The following is a 22,121-nucleotide window of genomic DNA, read 5'->3' as shown; positions in this document are numbered from 1 at the left end:
CCTGGTTTCATCAGAAAAGTCGTTTAGTGTTGGGAAACTGTGGTGCTCTGGGGCCTTCACACGTTTTTATAATATTCTAACGGTTCGCTTAAAAGCTTGAATCTGAGCATTGGCAACAAAACTGTTAGTTTTCCTATTTAACTAAGCTCCTTTTTGTCCATTTTGAAGAAAAGCTTTGCTAAATACATTCAAAAAGCTACAATTTTCCAGCCCATTTTTTCCTTCATATAAAAAACTGTAATGAGACAAAAGCAGGTACTTTAGCCTGTGACTCAGTCACGCTGCAGCTTGGAGCTAACGTGCATTTCCCATTTGAAGACTCGCGGCGGACATGTAGACAAGGGTCGATATCTAAGAAACGAATTGTTTGTACTGCTTCACTTCAGGCATCCCTAAGTAAACACGACATCTGTGAAAATAACCTGTGAGCATGGCTAAAAAAAAAAAAATACAGTGACAGCTACCACAGTTGATGTGACTGTAATATTTACTCCTGTTACAGTATCTACAGCTTTTCTCAGGAGTTTCAACCACCTAAATCAATGTAAATATCAACTCAGGAAAAGAAAGGCCACTGATATCTTAATAATATGCTGGAACAATTTCAGTTTAAAGGCTTCTGCAAGGATCACATCGACCTCTGGGAGCCTGAGAATCAATCCTTCCTTTGAGAAACAATTAGCTGGACATGAGGCCTCTCTGGAGTTAGTGTGGTGAAGATCAGCAGCACCAAGGTCAGAGGTGCCAACTATGCCCTACTTCAGGCCACATAAGTATGCTGCTGGATGCTGTGGTGCTGGAGGCTGGAATGGCCAGGGTTTGCCCACCTTAGTGATGAGCATATGTCCGGCTTGCCTAGCTCCTTAACACTTACCCATCTAACTGATGCTGGGCCCTGAACACATCCTCAGCTTTTAGGTCAGCTGGAGAGAGATCCTCTCTCTTGCACTCCATACTGTACTTCCTTTCTTCTCAAGCAGAGTATTTTTTCTAACACCTGGACTGTGCTGGCCAGTCATTTCTAAAGCAGTTTTGGTACTTGCTTCTGGCCTGTGTGCATGCTCATGTTACTAGAAACTGCTGGGCATCATGACTGAAGTCAGTCAGAGGTGTGTGTGTGTGTGAGTGCGTGCGTGTGTCAGAGAGGATGGGCTTCCCTGTAGATGCCACCTTTGGCTTTTCTGTCATTTTTAAAAATATAGCTGTTTTAATATTAAAAGTACTGATTTGTTATTATTGAAAACAAAATATCTAATATCTATTAAACTAAAAAAAAAAGAATATGTTTTCTGGAATGTTTGTTTTGAAACAGCATTTCTCTGTGAAGCCAGAGGTGGCCTGCAACTGACTATCAACCGCCTGGGTAGCACTGGTACTAAGGAACCACTGTGCTTGGCTAAGAAACTATTTTCCTTTAAGAATCATGAAGTGGTCAATTGGAGAAAATGATGATTTCAGAATTAAAATATTACTGAAGAAATGTATCTGGAGTGCTATGAAAAACAAGGAATTCAGAAATATTTGAGAAAGAGGTCGTACTTAAGATACATACACACACAAATACACAACACACACACATAGACACACAAATAAACACATAAAGCATACAAATATATGCACACATCACACATGAATACACATACAACCTATACATATGCAAACTGCACAAATATACTATACACAGAACACATACAAACATATGCACATACACACACAAATACATACAATACACACATATACACAGCACACACATAAATACACATATATGACACACATATGTATACATACACATATAACGCACAATGCACACACACACATATATACACACAACATGCACATATGCACATAAGCACACATACAGTCACTGTCTTGAAGTAGAAGGCAGAGAGTTGTAGAAATGACGTTGAGGTCCCCCATTTACCTGATCTCTGTCCAAGGAGCCTCAGAGTTTGATTTCAGAGTCACAACAGATCCTGATTTTGTTTTTTTCAGAACTGAGCAGCTACTGCATCATTCGGAACAGAAACTGATCTGAGGTTGTGCAGGCAGCGCTCTATTCTATTTACCAGACCAGGAAGTGGAAAGGAATGGCTTCCAGGGCATGCAGAGAAAATACGGCCTCCTTCTCTTCAAGGGAAAGATCAAAATCAATCCTGTCTCCTCCTCTGGATATTTTCCCACATGACGTGATGCCTGGAGCTGTTGCAATTATCTTATTACGAATCTGATAATGAAGCCCACACTCGTCACCTCAACAAGGGAGAACAACAGTGTTAATGGCTACTATGCTGAGGCTGGAAGGGGCAAGTTGTAGTTAACTTTAGGGAGCTGAAGCTGGCAGGAGCACACACAGGCAGGTAGGAAAAAAGACTCAAGGACGTTTATAAGATGAAGGGAGAGACCTAGAGAGAAGAGTGAAAGTCTAGAAGAGAAAGAAGGCAAAAAGTGAGGCATCAGAATGAGTGGAATTCTTCCTTCTGTGACACATTATTTTTGATGATATTGTCAGATCCAAGGGTCACAGTTGGGATTCAATATCCATTCAGAAAGCCTTAGAAATTAGGATGGGGATCATAATGAAAGCAGAATTTGTGCAGTGTGAGATTGGAGTTGTGGAGAAATCAGAGGCCATTTGTGCCTAATAACCTCAAAACTTCAGGTAGCCTATGAGACAAGATCATGTCAAGTGTAAATATGCAGGAATTAAATTGAGAGCTTAACCATTTTAGCAAAAGTCTGAAATAGTCACCTAGGGAAATGGGAGGGGAAGTTCACAAGGTCAGTACAAAATTAATAAACAATTTTCAGGAAGAAATCAAGATCATAACTCTGAAAATTATAGAGCCTCAAGTCCATACAAGAAAGAGCATTTATGTACAAAGCTTAGAGTCTGCCCCAGACCTGGGAGAAAAAGCACATAGATTTTGGGAGACAATACTCATCTGCTCATTTGTAATTGACTATAACAGTGTAATTGACTATAGCGATAATGCATATTAGGGAATGGATGGCGTCAGAGTGCTCTAATACACACGGAGAACACAAGGTGACCAGCGAACTGAAGAATTCCCAAGAACCAAATGAGGGGCATAATGGAAGAGAGCATGAGGGAAGCTGGAAATAGAAACTGTGACAGGAAGGGACAATATCAGAGTTGGACACATTTAGGGAATCAGCAGAGTGTGACCACAGTCACATGTGCACAAAATGCAATTTTGAAGGTGGAATTGTGTGTGTGCATGTGGCGGGGGTGTCCAAGTAATTATTTAGCAGGATATTAGATTACTGTCTATATGAAAGGCTGGTCAGCTATAATGTGCAGGTCACTTGCTGGTTTCTCTAAATAAAAATTTAACAGAACATAGCTACAGTGATACATTCACCTATTATATTTACCCGGTATCTGTGGGCGCCTTCTCACTATAACCATCTATTGAGTAGTTATAGAGAACAAGTGGCTAAAGATTGAAAATATTTACCACCTGTCCTTTCAGGGAACACTTGTTAACCTGGGTCAACACAGTTAATAGGCTTGTATAAAGGCAGGAGACAGGTTGAAAGAAAAACAGGGCCAGTGCCAAACACAATCACTGCTGAGTAGCTGGGACACTAATAAATGGGACAGGAAGGAAAGGAGAGAGTGACAGAACTGAAGAGATAAACTTCCCAAAGCAAATGTTGTTCTGCAAGGATAGAGGAGTCCCATAAGCAAAGGGATGCTTATTTTGAAAGTGTCCTTATATGTAGTGTGTGTGTGTGTGTGTGTGTGTGTATGTGTGTGTATGAGTGTATGTGTGTATGTATATATGTGTGTTTGTGTGTGTTGTGTGTGTGCTCACGTGTGTGTGTGTGCGTGTGTGTGTGTGTGTGTGTGTGTGTGTGTATTCTTACCTTTCATTTTCTTAAATTAAATCTAGTATGTGACCACCTAGCTAGCATTGCATTTCCAGGTATGATACAGCAGTGTAAAGGATGTGTGTGGAATTTCCTTTCCTTAAATTAAAAAAAAAAAAACGTATTCTTATTCTGAGCATCAGCCCTTCCCCTTTCAGTAAGTTCTTGCGTCCTTGTGAGCTGCTTTGCCACACAGAGGAGCACAATGGCTTTAAGGAGAGCAGACGAATGGGATGGAAGGATCTTAGGCCTCTAAACAGTTGAATAAAGCAAGGAATTCTGCCAAGCTTCACCACTGACCAACCCTAGGATTGTCATTCGAGGGAGACATAAGCCTTTCTCCATCTAGTTGCTTTTAGACAGCCTGGTTTTTTTGTTTGTTTGTTTGTTTGTTTGTTTGTTTTGTTTTTGTTTTGTGGGGTTTTTTTTCGCATTTACAATGCCTATTTAAAAATCTTACTTAAGGAGTATCTCCATATCTAGGTTTTACATTTACATGTGTGTTTATATTTAGTCAACTTTTTGGAGCCCATACATGGCTCTAATGCTGAGAAGTCACGCAATAGAATCTGCAGTGGCATGGCAAAGACAGTAGCCATCTATCGCAGAGACATGGGAAATGCCTTAGAGCGCAGTGTCCCGTGGGCATGACACTCCATCAGATTATGCCCCTTTGTAGTGCTAGAATAAAGGAGCCACTGTGCTAGTCATACTTTGGGTCCTGTGACAAGTATTTGAGAGAAATAAGTGGAAATGGGACTTATTTCAGTCACAATTTCAGAGGTTTTAGTATGTGATCACTCCATTGTTTTAGGACTATGGCAAAGCAAAAACATCCCACAGAAAAGGTATGGTGGATGAAAAGCTCTTCACTTCATGTGGACCAGAAAGCAAAGAGAAAGAAATAATAAAGAATAATGGTCAAAATATAGCTCTGAAAGGCATGCTCCTGTACCAATCAACTTCTTCCAACTAAAGCACACTCTAACAGATCCATCATCACCCAATAATCCATGAAAACTCTGAGCCCATCAAAGAAGTAAACCATTGATTAGGTCCTAGTTCTCAAGCTTAATGACTAGGGCAATTTAAAAATCAAGATTCACCACATTAGTTACCCAGGAAATAGAAAAGACAGAAAGGGAGAGACAGAAAAAGAGTGAGGAAGAGAAAACAAAGAACGAGTCTGAGAGTTTATATGTAGAGAAAAAGCAGCTCTCCGGGGAAAAGCGGGGGGACCCAAAGCCTCAGTCAGGACCACAGTGTGCAGACTTGCAGGGTGCCACTAGATGCCTGTGCATACAGAGTGCAGAGCAAATAGAGTCTCAGGGAAGCTAGATTGTGTGTCAATTATTCCTGCAATCTACAAAGAGTTAAAAAAAGATTTCAGTACCTACTGCTAGGATGCACACGCTTAATCTCATGTCCCTTCAACTATGTGTTGCCATTTTTAGAGATGGCACCAAAACATTACTTAAGTATTTATTTACATCCTTTGACCTATTTTTTTATTTACCCCTTCTATTACTTGTTCCTTAAGCTATAGCTCATTATTTCTCACCCAAACGAAGAAGTACTATGACCTGCTCACACATCCCAGCATCCTTTGACTGTTATCTTCCACTTATGTTCATTATCTCACTAACAAAGTCACTAATTCACAACTTGGTCATTATAATCATCCCATCTCCAGGTAATGATTTAGACATCATAGATCATTTCAAAGTTGTTTAAATTGTTCTAGAAAAAAGAAGCAATTACTTTTATGGAGCCAATGTAAAATTGATACTAAATTCTGACAAAGGTTATACAGCCACAAAACCTAAGAATAGCCTCGCTTAGAAATAGTGATGCAAAGTACTCTTTACAACATATTATCAAACAAAATCCAATTTCATATTCAAAGAACAATTAATTATTACCAGGTGAAGACTGTTTCACAAATGTAAAAGCAGTTCAAATTGAGGAAATCTATGTATATAATTTATTTTTCAAATAAATCCAGGGACAATGTATTCATTAGGGTTTTACTGCTGTGAAGAGACACCATAACCAATGCAACTCTTATAAAGGACAACTTTTGATTAAGGCTGGCTTACAGGTTCAGAGTTTCAGTCTATTTATCATCAAGGCGGGAGCATGACAGCATCCAGGCAGGCATGGTGTAGGAGGAGCTGAGAGTTCCACATCTTATTCCAAGGGCAAACAGGAGAATGCTGGCTTCCAGGCATCTAGGGTAAGGATCTTAAAGCCCACTCCCACAGTGACACACCTACCCCAACAAGGCCACACCTACTCCAACAAGGCTACATCTCCTAATAGTGCCACACTTCCTGGGCCAAGCAAATACAAACCAACACAGACAACATTCATATCATTAGTTCTATAAATACTGAAAAACATTTAATTATAAAAATATTCTTTGTGAAGGAAAAGATCAATTCTTCTTTAATATGCTAACTTTTATTCAACTTAACCTTATTTCAAAGTCAGATCTAAAAATTATTGAATGGATATGTATTAAAGGTGATGTCTCAAGTCAAAGGGAAACCTGTGGCCACTTAATGAATGGTACAGACACCTGAGCAACTACAGAGATAGCTAATGTATAACGTCATACAGCATATCTGGACAAGGAAGTATGCCATATCACATAGCAGAACAAGCAGAACAAGATCTATTACATATTTACATGTAAAGGATAAACACTAGGATTTAAAAGAAAACTTATGAATCAGTTTATAATCTTAACATGTAGAAAATATTCTCAGCCAAACTTCTAAAAAGTGTAGACTCTAAAAAAAAAATTAACGCTTTAATTTTATGAATTTCAAATCTTTCCCAAACCTGGCAGCTAAATGAACAGACAAGGTCTTCTATGGTGACACACAGTTTTCAATTCAGAACTTAGGAAGCAAAGGCCAGCCCAGGTAATATGGGATCACCACAGAAACAAACAAAACGAACATAAACAAGGGAAAAAAAAACACAACTTCATGTAAAATGCTTATTATTAACATTATAGAAAAAGGATAACCTACCAAGTAGCTGAGAACTTGTCACATACAAAACTGACTAGCAGTGGGATGTTAACCCATGGACTGACAAATACTACACAGCCCTGCACTGACACCTATAAAGTGTGGGCTGTAGAGACCTTCATATACTGCTGATGGGCATCCAGACTGCTTTACCCATTCGAGTGCCAACTGACAATCTCGCTATGTATTTATCATTTTATGATTAGAAATTCTCCTCCTGGCATATGATATATGAATTTCCCCCCAAAGTACCAAAGGAAATGTGCACAATGATAATAATCACATTGTATCCAGTGGTAGGAAGTAAGAAGCAACCTGTGTGTCAGCCATCCAAGGAGCTGGAAAAATGCGGTCAATTTTCACAATAGGGTGTTCTACAGCAATTGGATTCCTTTGAACTATGGTGCCAGTGTTCCTTAAATGCGCTGCTAGATGTGCTAGGATATTTACGTCTGAGTGCTCTATACACCTGAGCTTACTTGAGAGTTAACTAAAGTTAAAAATTAAAATTTAGTCATTCTGTCATTGCATTAGCTACACCTGAAGAGCTGAAGAGGCACGTGTTATTAGAAAGTACCATATTAGATAAGACAGATGTAAAACAGTAACATTATTGTTAGATAACAGTGGTCTTTAATCTTGTATCATAACATGATTAAGTCTTCATAAATGTAGTTCTAAGCACACCTGTTGTCCTAGCACTTTAGGCAGTAGAGACAGGAGGATCAGAAGTTCAAGACCACCCCACACTAAATGAGTCTCATTCTCTAAATAAATGCATAGATAAATAAAAATGTAAATATAGTTGTGGGACAACAAAGTGACTTGGCAGGCAGAGGTGCTTGCAGACAGCCCCGAGTTGAGAAATTCAACCCCTCTAATCCACACAGTAGTAGGAAAGAAAAGACTCGCATAAATTGTCCTGAGAACCCCCCACAAGTTTAATGTTACATGGAGCACCTGCGCTCCCACACACATGCGCACACACATGCACACAATGAACACTTTTACGAGGCAAAGGAAGTAGAAATTAGGAACAAAAATAAAGTAAAATAGATGCCCAGATAAATTAATAAAGACTTGGAAGGAGGAGGGCTTACATAGACTCGAGATAAAACTAAGCTGTGAGTTGGGGAATATTTTTAGCATAAATCTCTACATTGCGATCACAATAAATACACACAAATAAACACAACAAAAAGTAAGCATACAAAACTTACATGCAGCCTTCAGCAAAAACAACTTCTTTGACAAACTGAAGACATTCTTTTAAAAAAGGAGACACTCAGTGTATGTTCACTAGGACTTCTAGCAAAAATGAACTTGTCCAGGTACAAATCTACAAGAAGGAAGCTGTTGCAGACATCAAGGGGATGGGTATCTTTAAAGACAGACAAAGAAACAAACAAACAAACAAACAAACAAAAGCCCACAAATGTTCCGTGAAAAACTGGGAAATGATGGCTATTACCCAGTTCACTGTTGGTCCTGCTGTAAGCACACAGAATCAGAGCAAGAATCCTGCCAAGATAATAAATGTGTGCATTAAACGTATCAACACTTCTAGGAGTCAAGATAAGTTCCTGAACATGTGAAGAAAAATTATGAGACAAAGAAAGACACTGAAGAAAAATACACCTGGATTCAACTTCAGAGACACATTTCAGTTCTGCCCAGAGTCTGAGGTTAAGGAAGTAACGAGGAGAAGGAAGACTAGGGTATTTTGTAGGATGGTCCGACTACTTTATAATGGCATAACCATGGATATATTATCACGCAAGAAAAATGAGAGGCATGAGCATTTACCAACACATGTAACTTGACAGTGCCAAGAGCCAACTCGAATGCCAGGGAATTAAAATAAATCACTTGGGGTTGGGGATTTAGCTCAGTGGTAGATCGCTTGCCTAGCAAGCGCAAGGCCCTGGGTTCGGTCCCCAGCTCCGGAAAAAAGAAAAGAAAAGAAAAAAATAAATAAATCACTTAGGAGGTTCAAGGACCCTAAAATAGGCTGCAGAGTGTGACAAAAACACTAACTCTGCCATAGGTGTCTGAATAGTCTCAGGAAAGGCAGTGAGGGGTACGTGCTGACTCAAGCAACTTTTGGAGCGAGTGATGTTTAAAACTGAAGCAAAAGAAAGTGTACTGAAAACTGTACGCTCACTGCTAGTCATTTCCCGCAGGGTGCGGGCAAGCAATTCTAATACCGGCTACAAAGTGCAACCTGGAAATGGAAATTTAAATAACGGGATGGCAGATGATCAGAACAGGGTTCTCATTGTGGCAGATAGTCAGGAGAGAACCGTAGACTGACTCATGAAGGGTAGAATGGAGTTAGAGTTGTCAGTATGAACTGAGGCTTAACTTGATATGCCTACACGTGCCACCTATAGAAGTGCTCTCTGCATTCATGTGTGTACGAGTTATTAAAACACAGTTTGTCCCTTTGTTGTGCCAGATGACAAGGTAGAAACGATTTACCTAGTTAGTACACAAAATAATTCTTCGTGCCTATATTTTGTTTTGTAATATTTTCCAAAAAGGAATCAGGGTCTCTGAGAGAACTATTTCAGGTGCATGTGGGGAATATCTGAGATAAACCTAGAAGAACTTACGTTGACTAAAAGTAAGCAGTGTTCAAAACATAAAACCACACTAATAGAGGCATGTGAACTACACAGGAGCCTACTGACAGAGTACCCATTAGGCTAAGCTAGAACAAGCAACTTGTGCAATAAAACCAATAGAATGATATTGAATTAAAACCCCAAATACAAAATGAATATTTCCTAGTATATAAAATAAGTATTTATGAATCCACTTGTTATGAATGAGTGCATGAATAAGTAAATAAATAAACAAACAAACAGGAAATACAATTCTCCCATATAGGATGATTCTGAATAATGCAGACACTAAGTCTATAAAATAAGTACTTTAGTGTGGTCTGTGGGAATGTATTGTGCCAGAGTTGAGTTCAAAATGGGAAGAAAAGTGAACCTCTATAGAGGAGACCTCACAGCACAGCCTCACTAGGTGGTCAAGATCAACAGCACCTGTGATCAGCCATGCTGATATCATATAAAAATGATAGAATATTCCTTCTTCCTCAAACCTCACATCTCTTCTAACTACTGGGGAAAGATCAGAGGAATCCAATGGAAGAACCTTCTACGAATGACTGACCAATACTCTTCAAACCGACAAGGTCATTAAGAACAAGTCTGAGAATCTGTCATTGGCAAGGCAAGCCTAAGGAAACAGGACAAGTAACGGAATGCAGCATCGTACTCAGGACCCTAAGCAGAAATCCAAAAGCTGGTTCATCAGCTATGACAAGAACATCAGACTAATATAAAAGTTTAACAGGAGGAGAGCCTGAGTGGTCATGTATCTATGTTCTAGTTAATGAAGCATGCCTTTCAAAAATAAAGACCTAAAAAAAAAAATCCATCTTCAAAATTCCTTTTATCCATCCCTTTCTCACTAAGACCTTTTATTCGTGATGATTCTGCCCATTTTGTTTTGTACCTTCCTTTGCATAAATTTTGACCATTCTGTACCTGTCCTCACGTAAGACGACTCCATCATACATGATGACAATTCATGAGTGTATGAACATATTTACGTCCTGTCTTCAACTATCGGCGCTTGCAGGTTTTGCTATTACCAACAACATTGCTGCAAATACTCCTGTTATAAACTACAGACTTTCTCTGTGATGCAATATGTAGCTAGAAGTGAAACTGCTTGGTCTTTGAGTGGTCACATTTTCAACCCCACTCTTAAAAAAGTTGTGGTATATCAATCCAGATTTCCTGGAGCAATAATCTAATTGTTATGAAGTGTTCTGTGAAAAGAATCCTCATGGAGATGTTTTGATTTTTCTCATAAAAATTTTAAATGACATCATACTTGTAATAAAAGTAATAGGGTGATAGATGTCATGCAATTCATTAGAAACCATCATAGGCCAACATCCTGGATAATTAACCTGCTGTATACAGTCTGTGGGCATCTATCTGAACGTGGTATAAAAGTGAAGGAATGAAGATTTGGTATGTCTCTGCTGAAAATGTACCGAGTTCTGTCCTCATAAACTGACATTTATCTGAGAAACTCCTAGCCATTTAATTTTAATCATATTCATAAGGAGGGGAGGAAGGGAAGAATAAAAGAAAAAATTGTAAGGGGAAGGAAGCAAGGGAGGGAATATGTGTGTGTTCACACATATACATATGGATGCATGCATATGCATGTATATGTCTTCGCTCTATAAAACAAGACCTCAATCTTCCCTCCAAAGAGGAATAAAGAAATTAAGCTCGTATTTATTTTTCTTTCATAAGCACCAATGTCTTGAATTTAAGCTATGTCAGCAGATCTTGAAGAACACTTGAAGCATCATAAAAATTCATCATTCCTGCATTCAAACCTCCTTTGATGTAAAAAAAACTACATTTCCATAGAGAAACAGTAAATAATAACCCTCTCAATAGTATAAATTAGTGTGATCTGCTTCTCTGTGTTGTTCAAGTGCGGAAACCTCCATCCAACTTAAGATTGCTGTCATTCATCCCACCATGCCTCAGATGAGGCTGCAATTCCACATAAACGTGTTCACTGCTGATCTTAATAGTTCACTATATGGAGAAGCAAGAGAAATAAAGGAAATACATCTTAAAGTTCCCCCTTTCAATGGGAGATGGAGAGACGTGTGAAAAGAAGCTAGGGATAGTGAAGTGCTTCACTTGCTTACTCTGAGTCCAAAGCCCACCTGGAAGGAGAAAATGCTGTCCAGTGTTAAATCTGAAGCCAGTTCCTCACTACATGATGGCTCACTAGGCTCTGAGGGTACATTCTAAGCAGTGCAAGACCATATAACGAAAGTCAGAAGCTTCATATGGGAGCTAAACATGGTATTTTTGTATGGGCTCATGCTTCTATCCCCCTCATGCTCTGTTCGCATTTCGAGAGGGAACTTCTCAGAATACTGGCCTAGTATCTACATCAGCTAGATTGTTCTTCATGCCTGTGGATGCCATGGAATACTTCAAAGCAGTAAAGGAACAGGACTGGAAATAAGAATTCCCCCAATTCATAACCAAATCAAACGTCTTAGGTGTTTCATGATGGAGTTCACCCTCTGCATTGAGGCTTGTGTGAGGAAAAACTCAGTGGACAAAGTTCTCCTAGAAGCATTTGCACACAGAGGATTTCTGTGTGCAAAGCAGAGGAGTCTGTTTTCTTTATCCTTGCCATTGCTAGGGATCATTTATTTATGCAAAAGGATACTTTTGAAAAAGATTAAACCTTACAGCAAAAGACATAGAGAAAGGACTAAATGTCATATGAAGTCACCTAAGTTTAAGTGACAGACAGGTCAACCCATTATTAACAAGTGGACCCTGAACTCTTTGTTTACCCCAGTGATCCTCAGTCTTTTCCACTGCTGGAAAGGATGGTAAACCGGAGGCTGACACCACATCTACCTTCATAGCCTGTTCTTTTAACCACCACACTGGGCTACTCTAGATACCTTTGACAGCATCATGTATGTGGGCCCATGCTGCCCCAACACAAGCGGATTTATCCTTAGGTGTACTTTCTTCCATAAAATCCATGATAGGTAATGCATGATACCGAGGCTCAAGGACAAGCTGTCTCTCCATTAAGGTCTATACATGCAAAGGTTCAAGAGTTGATTTGAAGCAGAAGAACCCTCTTCAGCTATGATTGGGAGTTATAGTGCATCTCATTAATAACACTGAAAATCTGGATGGCACTCTTTACATTAATGTATTCCAAGATCAAATATGCACCCAAAGCAGGAATGCCTGCTTCTATGAAAGCTAAGACGTTTAGTTGAGATATTAGTATGGTAAACGTTTGAAATCTCCCAAGAGGATAATATGACTTTTGTACTCAAATACTTTTTAGTTAGAAATTGCAGTTACTTTGTCATTGTTTAAGACCCTTGAACACACATTTAAAAGCAGAGCTTTAGATTATCTGACTCGGAGTTGCCTGATGAGTACCCTAAAGAAGAAAATCTGCCACCGTAAAATTCATATTTGTGGAAAGACGGGCAGGACAGAGATGGCAGGACCTGAATATGAATGTTACAATTCAAAGCCTTGTATAGCCAAAGGAGATGTAACTTACAGTACCTCCTTACCCTTGTACCACACTCTGTAACTTGCACCTCGCAGAACAGGAGACAAGGAATCTTCCTACACTACCACATCTTACATATAAAATGGACAGGGCTGATAGCTGAGATAGCCTCTGGAGCCCGTCTCACCGATTCCAGGTCAAGTCAGCCCTCGTGCCTGACCTGTGGAGAGCCCTACTCTCCGGACTCACATGAAGTCCCCACTCTTCCCATATCTAGGCTCCGCTCTACTCAGGGTAATTCCATACATAGCCAGGTCATTCCTATATTCAAATATTCATAGTCACCACTCTCCTGTTAACTAACCTTTCCACGTGACCTCAAATACCATCACTTCTAGACAAAGCCAAGTTAAATCTACCTTTGACTTTGACTTTATTCATATATATATATGCATAATACACATATACATATATATGTGTATGTGTATATATTTACATATATATTTGCATATATGTGTATACACATATATATGGTTGTCTTTGTAAAAATAACATACAGTAGTGTTCCAGATTATTCTGGTCTCTGGAGGGGTTAGGGAAGGCTTCACAGAAAGGTTAAATGGGTGCAATGCTCATACACTAGGACATCTATGGGTAGGGAAAAGACAAAAAGCCCTGTAGGGAGAAGAAGTGAAAAGTCTTTAAAGGATCCCGAAAAGATGACTTGGAAGGATTGCTAGGCTTGAAAAGTTGGCAGCAAGATCACTTACTAGATATCCTTGCTTGATATGGTTGATAGGACTGTGTTTAACTCATTGAAATGACAGGACTTGATCTTCGAAGCAAAAGAAAGTCAGCACATGCTTTGTTGTTTATTCTCATCTTTTCTCCAGGGGTGGCAGGACCTGATTTTGGTCAAGGTGCGGCCAAGCACATACTCATGGGAGCTGCTCCTTCTTCTCATTGGAACATCTATTTCCTTGGCATTCTTATGCTCGTCAACATCCAAACACCGAGCTAGGGATGATTACTTCTCTCTCCAGCACCTTTGTGTTCCTGGTGAGGAAAGAGTATCTGGGGCCAGGGATGTTGTAGTCAACTCTATGCCCTGACAGTCCCAAGGAGAGCTAAGAAGTATGAGCTTCATAAATTCCCATCACTACTGCCTGCAAGCTCATCTGCTACTACCAGACAAGTGCGAGACGAGATCTCCACAAATTATTCCTTCCCTCTCTGTGACTCCTCAGTTGCAGCTCTCAGAACCACAACAGTTAACTTTAAGAACAAGTATCCTTCTGTCTGTCCTCCATGAACTTGGACTCCTCTCCCTTTCTGCTCACTTAGATGCTGCTCCTCTGAAACTCCAGCCCAAAAGGGACAGACAGACACTAGCAAATCAGTGGTCCTGAGCGTGTTGAGGTGTCTGGGAAGTTGGAGAACAACCATGCACTTTCTGGTCCTGAAGTGAAAGTGTGTGTGCCTCTGTGTAAGTGCCTTAGTACAGCAGGTTACCATAGCAACCCCAACAGGGTGCTGCAGTGGGCAGCTTCATACAGAGGCGCAGAAAACCAATTATTGAACCTCTAAGCTTTGGACATCCAGCTCATATAGGTCTGCCACGCTATACAGGCCTGGCTTTGGAATTCTTCGAAAAGAAAAGTGGAGTTCTGAGTGGCTGCTAGCCCAACCTCCCCTTTTCATCCATGTATGCCCACCTTTATGCACAGTAAATACTGCATGCAGAACCACAAACATATAATTCTCCACATTCATTCTCACAAAGCACGACGAACAGACTGAATTTGCACATCAGCATGACTTCAACACAACTTTATAGCCACTGAATAACTCAACAAATTGTATGCTGTAGTGAGTAGCATATCCACGCTGTTCCTATTGCTAGCCAGCCCCCAGTCTTCATTATGTTACTGGTATTTTTCCTGCAAAAAAATAAAATAAAATAAAATAATCTGTTCAAGTGTGTAGGTTGGTTTCACTGAGTTTAACTGAGTTGCAGTCCAGGAACTGTAAATGAACTTTTCATAGGACCAGGCAATTTTTAAAATTACTTCTCCACTGTGGCTCAGAAAGGGGGGCTTACTCACCTACTCTTTATGCTCTCGCTATACAGATGAATCTTTGTAAAAAAAAAAAAAAAAAGAGCAGGGGGAAGGGTTCTAATTTCACCTGTGGTTTCAACCTACACATGGCCAGTAGGGAACCATGTTCCTACAAAGTGAATTTGAGTTTGTAGGACATTAAGTAAATGTGAGAGTACCCTGGATTGATTATATATATAAATAATGATTTGCCTTTAACCCTTCTCCTGGACAATATTGGAATGTGTGAAGCATATTGTAAGACTTCATAATTGTACTCCAAAGAAATGGAGTGCACAGTTAGTTAGTGCAGGCAGCATGGAAAGACATAAAGCTTCAGATGGAAAAGTGGAAGAATGTGTTACCTACGTCACAAGAGCCCGTGATGCTTTGCAAGGTGTAGTAATGAAAATAAGAAGGGCAGTGTCAAAAGGATATAAGATTCGGGACCTGAAGGAATTTTGAGACCTAAGAAAATTATGAGAAAGGGATCAGAGAGACATAAACAAAAGGAGAGAGAAGCCAGTCTGTGTGCAGGAACAGCTATACCTACCTAGGGTGGTTTAGAAAACAGAGGAGAGCAATAGTAATAACTGGGCCACACAGTTGGGCCATTTCCTTAGGAGACACTTTAAAATGTCATGGAGATGTGGAGGCACCCGAATAAAGAGGTTCTTAGATTTAGGTATGAAGGCACAACTTCCTAAGATAAACTCTAGGTACATAAGAAATTTGTTTGGAAGGAAGGGTGTCCAAGCCCTGATGAGTATCAGCCCTAGCAGTGAAGTATACACATGCTGGCAAGATGACCACAGAACTCCATTTCCTAAAGCCTGGGGGTGGCTGTGGGTGGGTATGGGTGCCCAAGGATGTGAAGCAAACAGCTACTAAGCATGTGGCATGCAAGCAGGGAGAGAGGCCTATGAGAGTTGGGCTAGAAACTGACGCTGTTCAGATGTGCTCCTGAGTGAAAGCTCCCAGCTCAAGGCTGAGGAAGATTTCAGAGACACTCTAGCAACCTGTTCCTTTGGGGCAAGGCAACTGTGAGGGAAGGGTCAGGTCTCCAGAGTGGATTTGGGGAGACATCAGGTGCACTGAGGCCCAAGTGCTGGCCAGCAACTGTGTGTGAAGAAAGGTCCAGGAGTGGGGCGGATCCAGGAGGTAGTGTGGGGGAGGGGATGTGGCCAAGGCAAGTGGATGTGTCGAACGGGCCGGGGGAGGGGGGGGGGTGCGCCTGTCCAGCGCCTCCTCCGGCCTCTTCCACCTTTCCCGGGACTCACCCAGCACGAAGTAGGGTAGCTCCGTGTTCTCTAGGTCGTCCACTACGACCATTTCTCCGGGGAAGTCATTGCGCACAGAGAAGAGAAGCTTGGGTTCGGAGGCCGAGGGACTGTGCATGATGCTCAGGTCGTTCTCGCGCAGGAAGGGCAGTGCCGACACGGTGATGCTCTTGAGCTTGCACTCCAGCTCCTTGGATGGATCCACGTCGCCGGCAGCTGTGGCCAGCACGGCAGCCGGCCCCCAGCAGCAGGCGAACAGGGCGCATAGCCCGGCTAAAGCCATCTTGAGCCCTGGCCGCCTTCCTCCCAGCGCTGCGATGGTGGGGGAGGCAGCCAGCAGGGAGGGAGCAGCGAGCAAGCAAGGGAGGCGGGGGGAGGGGAGGTTGGGGAGGGGACACGGAGCTCGAGAGCCCTGGTCCCCGAAATGAGATGCTTCTCAGAGAGCCCTAGGTTCCAGCGCTGAGGTCTGGAGAGCCCGGCTCTTTGTTTCCCGGAGCTGCTTATCTGGGGAAAGGAAAGGGGGTTGGGGCGGGAAGGGGGGTGCGAGAAAAAGGAAAGAAAGGATGTTGGGAGGAAAGAGGAAGAGAGCTGGGGATTCTAGGGAATCAGGTCAGCCCCCAGCTGGCTGATGATGCTCCTGCCTCTCTCCTCCTTTCCATCCCCCAGGCTCTTAGTTATTAACTACCTGCTCTGCATTTTTAAAATTGCGTCTTTGTAATGCAAAAATTTCTCCTGTCGCAGCATCATCCAAATCGCTTGGGAAAAGGCATACACTGGCACACACCTTAAAGGGCTCATCTTCAAAAGCAGGTGTTGGGGGTTGGGGGTGTCTTTCTGGATAAACATGTACCCAATGTTTTGGGGGATTTGTGGGTGTGGCTTATCCTTTTTCTTCTTGTTCTTCCTTTTCTTTTTCTCCTCCCCTTCCCCTCCTCCTCCTCCTCCTTTATCTTCTTCTTCCTCCTCCTTCATCTTCCTCCTCCTCCTCTTTCTCCCCTCTTCTTCCTCTTAAAAAAAAAAAAAAAAAAAGAAAAACCAACTTCTTTGTTGGATTGGATTTGTCTATTGGACTAAGAGGATGTTGAGATAAATGTATACATTTTGATCCAGTATGGATTCTGCAGAAGAGTTAAATATTCGCAATATTGATATTAATAGAGCAATGAAAAAAACGATGAACAACAGAAAAGGAAGTCGATGTAACTCATACTGTTAAACAAAATGGAACTTTTGCTTGCAACTCATGCCTCGTTTCATCTCTGTCACAAATGCTATGCACCATAAGCAGTTAAAAGGTGATGGGGATGCGGTGATTGACAGGGAAAGCCGACTTAGCCCAAATGAACGGTAAGCATTCAAGTTTAGAAAACACAGGAAATAGAACAGGGTAGAGAGTATGTGTGAGAACTAAAGTTTCCGGGAAGCCATAATCCATGGGAAAGTAATAAGAGAATATTTCGGGTGCTTGTGGTGAAGGTCAACCCAAACTCTGTCAAGAAAGGAACAGGGCGTACTTAGCCCCACTACTAAGTATTCTTAGAAACACTGCTACCACTACTATCCAAAGTTCATAGAAGTTCTGTTCCAGCCAGGACATTCTGATGTTGTCCTTAAATGCTACATGCCATAGATGATATAAGAAAAGCAACACTTGGGGAATTCTGGGATCTGATATTTGGCTGAACTTCAACATAGGCAATGATTGTGTTTAGTTCTACTCTGGATATGGAAGTCACCACCTTCCCAACTAGCACCCCACTTTGAAACAATTGCTATCCCAGTCTACCTGGGGTGACTTCTTGACGAATGCGAATGTGAGCCCTTTACAAAATAAAGCTACAAGTCACACATTTCACGAGATTTATCTAATTGAATAGTTCAGTCTAGTTGAACTAGCCATGTTTAAGGTCACATTTAAGAAATGATGAATTGATATAAGTTTTGTTTCAAAACCTGACATGTCTGAAAATTAATGCATGTGGATATTACCAGGTTGGTTGTCATCGTAAACTACTGAAAGGGGATACATCAACTAACGGCCCTCAAGCCATCTTCACTGTTCCCCTAAGAGTGCTGAGGACATAGAGTCCATGAAATCCTTCCCTCTTCTCTAGCATTGAGAAAAGCATGGCACATGGAAAGGCAATGTGATTTGCCGTGGGATAAAGACAGGAAACACAAGTGGCTCTGGAGTGTGAGAAGTGGAGTACAACTATCAGATTATCTCTTAGCGAATTGGTTTGTTTAACAAATAAAGAAACTAAAACCAATGAAGTAACCGGGGGCCTGATGAGATCAATGTACGAAGAGTGTGTGCAACTCTAAACACGAACAATATTTCTTAGATGACAGCAATTCATTCAGCTAAATGAGCATCCATTATTTTCTGGGCATCCATTAGAGTATGGGCAGAAGGAATATTCTTCCTAGTCCTGAGTAGTACTTACCCTACTATGATTTTTTTAAGTCATCCTAATTTTGAAAAGATCAATTGCTGTGTTTGAAAGCACAAGTGTAGCACTGGAGGGGTGGCTTCCCACAAGTCACTATGGAGTCTTCTTAAAATGCCACAGTTGAGAGTGTTATATATTGACATCTTGAACAGTTTCCACAGAAGAGTTTAACAATCCAGGATAGGGGAACAAAAAGACAATATATTTTGCCAAGGCACGTGGCTTTTATACACAGGGATGTAATCTCATATCTTCCACTTTTCATGAGTTAAATACCTAAAAATGGCGGTAGAAATTGCAGCTCACAGAAACCAGAGTATCTCCTGGGTGATGCTTTACATTTAAGTGAGATGAGAGATGCGGGTGAGTCCCAGTCATCTCTTATGTGTAGAGGTGATGTAGAGGTGAAGCATCATCTTCTGTCAAGGCTTGCCCTCATACCCTCCTTTGGAGGGGAACTTGAACCTTGCCCATCTTTAGTTTCTCATGAGTAGAATAAACTCAATTATCTTTATCCATACCCCATGCTATAGATATTATACCTGCAAGTATCTATATTATTTAAAATATACTACTTAAATATAAACTCACTAAGTATATTAAATAAAATTATTTTAAATAAAATATATTATTTTAAAATACCAAGTTTTGTAAGGTGTGTGACTTTTCCCCTGAGGTCCACTGCTTTATATTTAAATGTCAGTGGTCCCTCTTTGTGACTCTTATACCTTTGGATTGATTTCTTTATAAGCCCATTCTATACCCAAATACCCATGTACCACAATTCTGTGGTTTGGAAATTTAAAGAAGTTTTCATTTCTTACGCTTATTCCCATAGATTGATTGCTCACTGTGCAGTATTTCATTCCTTGATCACACACATACACGCCAATGAAAATGAGTCTGTTTCCCATTCTCACTCCTATGCCCTTCTCTTCAAATGAAACACAGTACCTTTCATTTCTTAGGTTATCCAAACTGCTCAGATAAATCTCCAGTCTCACCTTGGAAATTTCATCATTTCCTGTTCTCATCACTCCATTCCATTCACTGCACATGCATGCACATGTGCACTCCCACAAACACACACACACACACACACACACACAGAGAGAGAGACAGAGACAGAGAATAATGCACACACTTAAATGCATATACACATTCAGTACAGATACTGAAAGCGGTGCCTTGCAGTAAATATTCTTATTCATAGTATTTAAACAATAATACTAATACATAAATAATGCATTATTTGCAGGGAGCCCATGAGAAGGAAATGAGATTATGTACACAAAGGATCTCACACATTCAGACATTTAGTTACTGTTCAGTGATAGCCCTCACCACTGTCCTGTTAGATGATATAACTGTTTCAGACAGAAGTGGGCTTTTGAAACATTGCCAAGAGAATTTCTACACTGTTGGTGTAAAAAGGTAATGTAGTGATTTATACTCCTTGCTCTTTACACAGAAGAAATGACAACATGTGTGCAACAATGATTAAGAGCTGGGACTAACTCAGATGACCATCAGCTTCATGTATTAGTGAGTGAAACAGTATGGAACAGAACCCTGTACTCTAATATTCTATATTTTCAAAACTTAAGAGCAAGTACCATTCTTTGGAAGTTGGTGTCTTAGTTAGGGTTTTATTGCTAAGAATATACAACACAACCAATGTAAATTTTATAAAGGACAGCATTTAATTGGGGCTGGCTTACAGGTTCAGAGGTTCAGTCCATTATCATCAAGGCAGGAGCATGGCAGCATCCAGGCAGGCATGGTGCAGGAGGAGCTGAATTCTACATCTTCACATAAAGGAAGCCAGGAACAGACTGAGCATCCTCAGGCAGCTAGGAGGAGGGTCTCCAAGCCCACCCCACAGTGACACACTTCCTCCAACAAGGCCACACCTCCTAATAGTGCCACTGCCTGGGTTAAGCATATGCAAACCATCACAGTGGGTATTAGGATGGTAGCTCTCTTTGGGTACTTAGAAAATTTACTAAGAAAGAACAAATGTTTGCTTCTTCTAATGTGGGAAATGATGTGAGTAGTAGTTACCTCAACGCACATACTCCCTTCATCAGACGAACATTTGTGGATTTTTTTTAATGTGTGTTTTTCTTCATTAAAATATCATGGGTGATTTAAGAAAACACAGCCAAGTTTCTTGATTTTCATGTGATCGACTGTAGCTTCCCTTGAGAAATTCTGGCACCTTTTTTCTTCCCAGTTACATCTGTTCTACCATTTGTTTATTTCCCCACTCCCTCAAGTTATTTCACGAGAACCTTGACCTTGGGCCAGGCTCTGCGGGCCTCCATCTCTAGGAATCTCGGGAGCAACCAGCTCCAAAATGGGGGAAAAGTTAAACTCTCAGCATGTCACCTAGATATTTCATCTTAGTTGAAGATCTGGGGACTCCGCAGGACCACCATTCTCTGGCATATTTTATAGTTAAGACTCCTACATCATGCAGGAGGAATAACTTGGGCTAGATGCAGAAGAGGAAACAAGTGGAGGTCAGATATGGTAGGAATGGGGGGTTTGTATGTAAGAAACAGTCTCTTGGCTTCCTCACCCATTCAGAGCATCTGGCTAAAGGAGCAGTTTTTATCTAAACCAGATATATCCTACCTCTACCTACATCTAACCTCTGCCCTCTTCTTTTACCTAATTCTTTACAAAACAATCTCTAATGTTGCTCTTGACTCAAGGAAACCAAATGGAGACACTTGTCTCACTCTGCCTATTCTCCTCTCCTCTCTCCCTCCCTCTCTCTCGCATTCATTCATATATATATATATATAGTATATATACACACATATATAGTATATATACACATCCTCATCACGTGACTCAGTGGGCATTCCCCCACATCCCCTTACCAGTTTCAACCTCCAGCTCTTTTGACCTTTCTTTAACATAGCTCTTTCCAAATTTAGTATAGTTCATCAGTTAGTAGGATGTATTTCAGCCTCACGCATATTACAATATCAAAAATATATTATTCACACCCATCCAATTAAAGTTAATATCTTTATCCCTCATTCTCTCCTTTCCCTTTCTCCCTCCCTCACCCACTCCCCAGACTTCCCTTTCGTTTCACAGGCTCAGCAAACAGCACCTGCTTCTCAGAAACAAGGCTTGTCCTGTTCTCCTTTCTCTAGTCTTCCTTTAAAAACCCGAGTCCCTCTTCCTGACAGCCACTGGAGTGAAAGGAGACACACAGAA

The 22,121-nt window shown here is 40.8% G+C and overlaps 1 protein-coding gene across 5 annotated transcripts in view; it reads right to left on the bottom strand.

Moving 5' to 3' along the window:
- The window catches only part of Astn1 (astrotactin 1), a 318,149-nt gene extending 300,690 nt beyond the window's left edge, over positions 1-17,459 (bottom strand). For 3 of the 5 annotated variants that reach the window (XM_039090767.2, XM_039090768.2, XM_039090769.2), the window contains exon 1: positions 16,432-17,459. In XM_039090767.2, the coding sequence (XP_038946695.1) occupies positions 16,432-16,714 (283 nt within the window). In that variant the 5' untranslated portion in view covers positions 16,715-17,459. Of the gene's footprint in view, positions 1-1,921; positions 3,464-16,431 lie in introns of those variants that run through there. The other 2 variants (NM_001170603.2, XM_039090770.2) reach the window with 2 other exon arrangements.
- Between the last annotated feature and the right edge of the window lie 4,662 nt (positions 17,460-22,121).

The sequence above is a fragment of the Rattus norvegicus genome, chromosome 13 (assembly GCF_036323735.1).
Source record: "Rattus norvegicus strain BN/NHsdMcwi chromosome 13, GRCr8, whole genome shotgun sequence".
In the NCBI taxonomy this organism is placed as follows: Eukaryota; Metazoa; Chordata; class Mammalia; order Rodentia; family Muridae; genus Rattus; species Rattus norvegicus.
The sequence above is the reverse complement of the archived record's forward strand: the minus strand, read 5'-3'. Positions and strand labels throughout refer to the sequence as shown.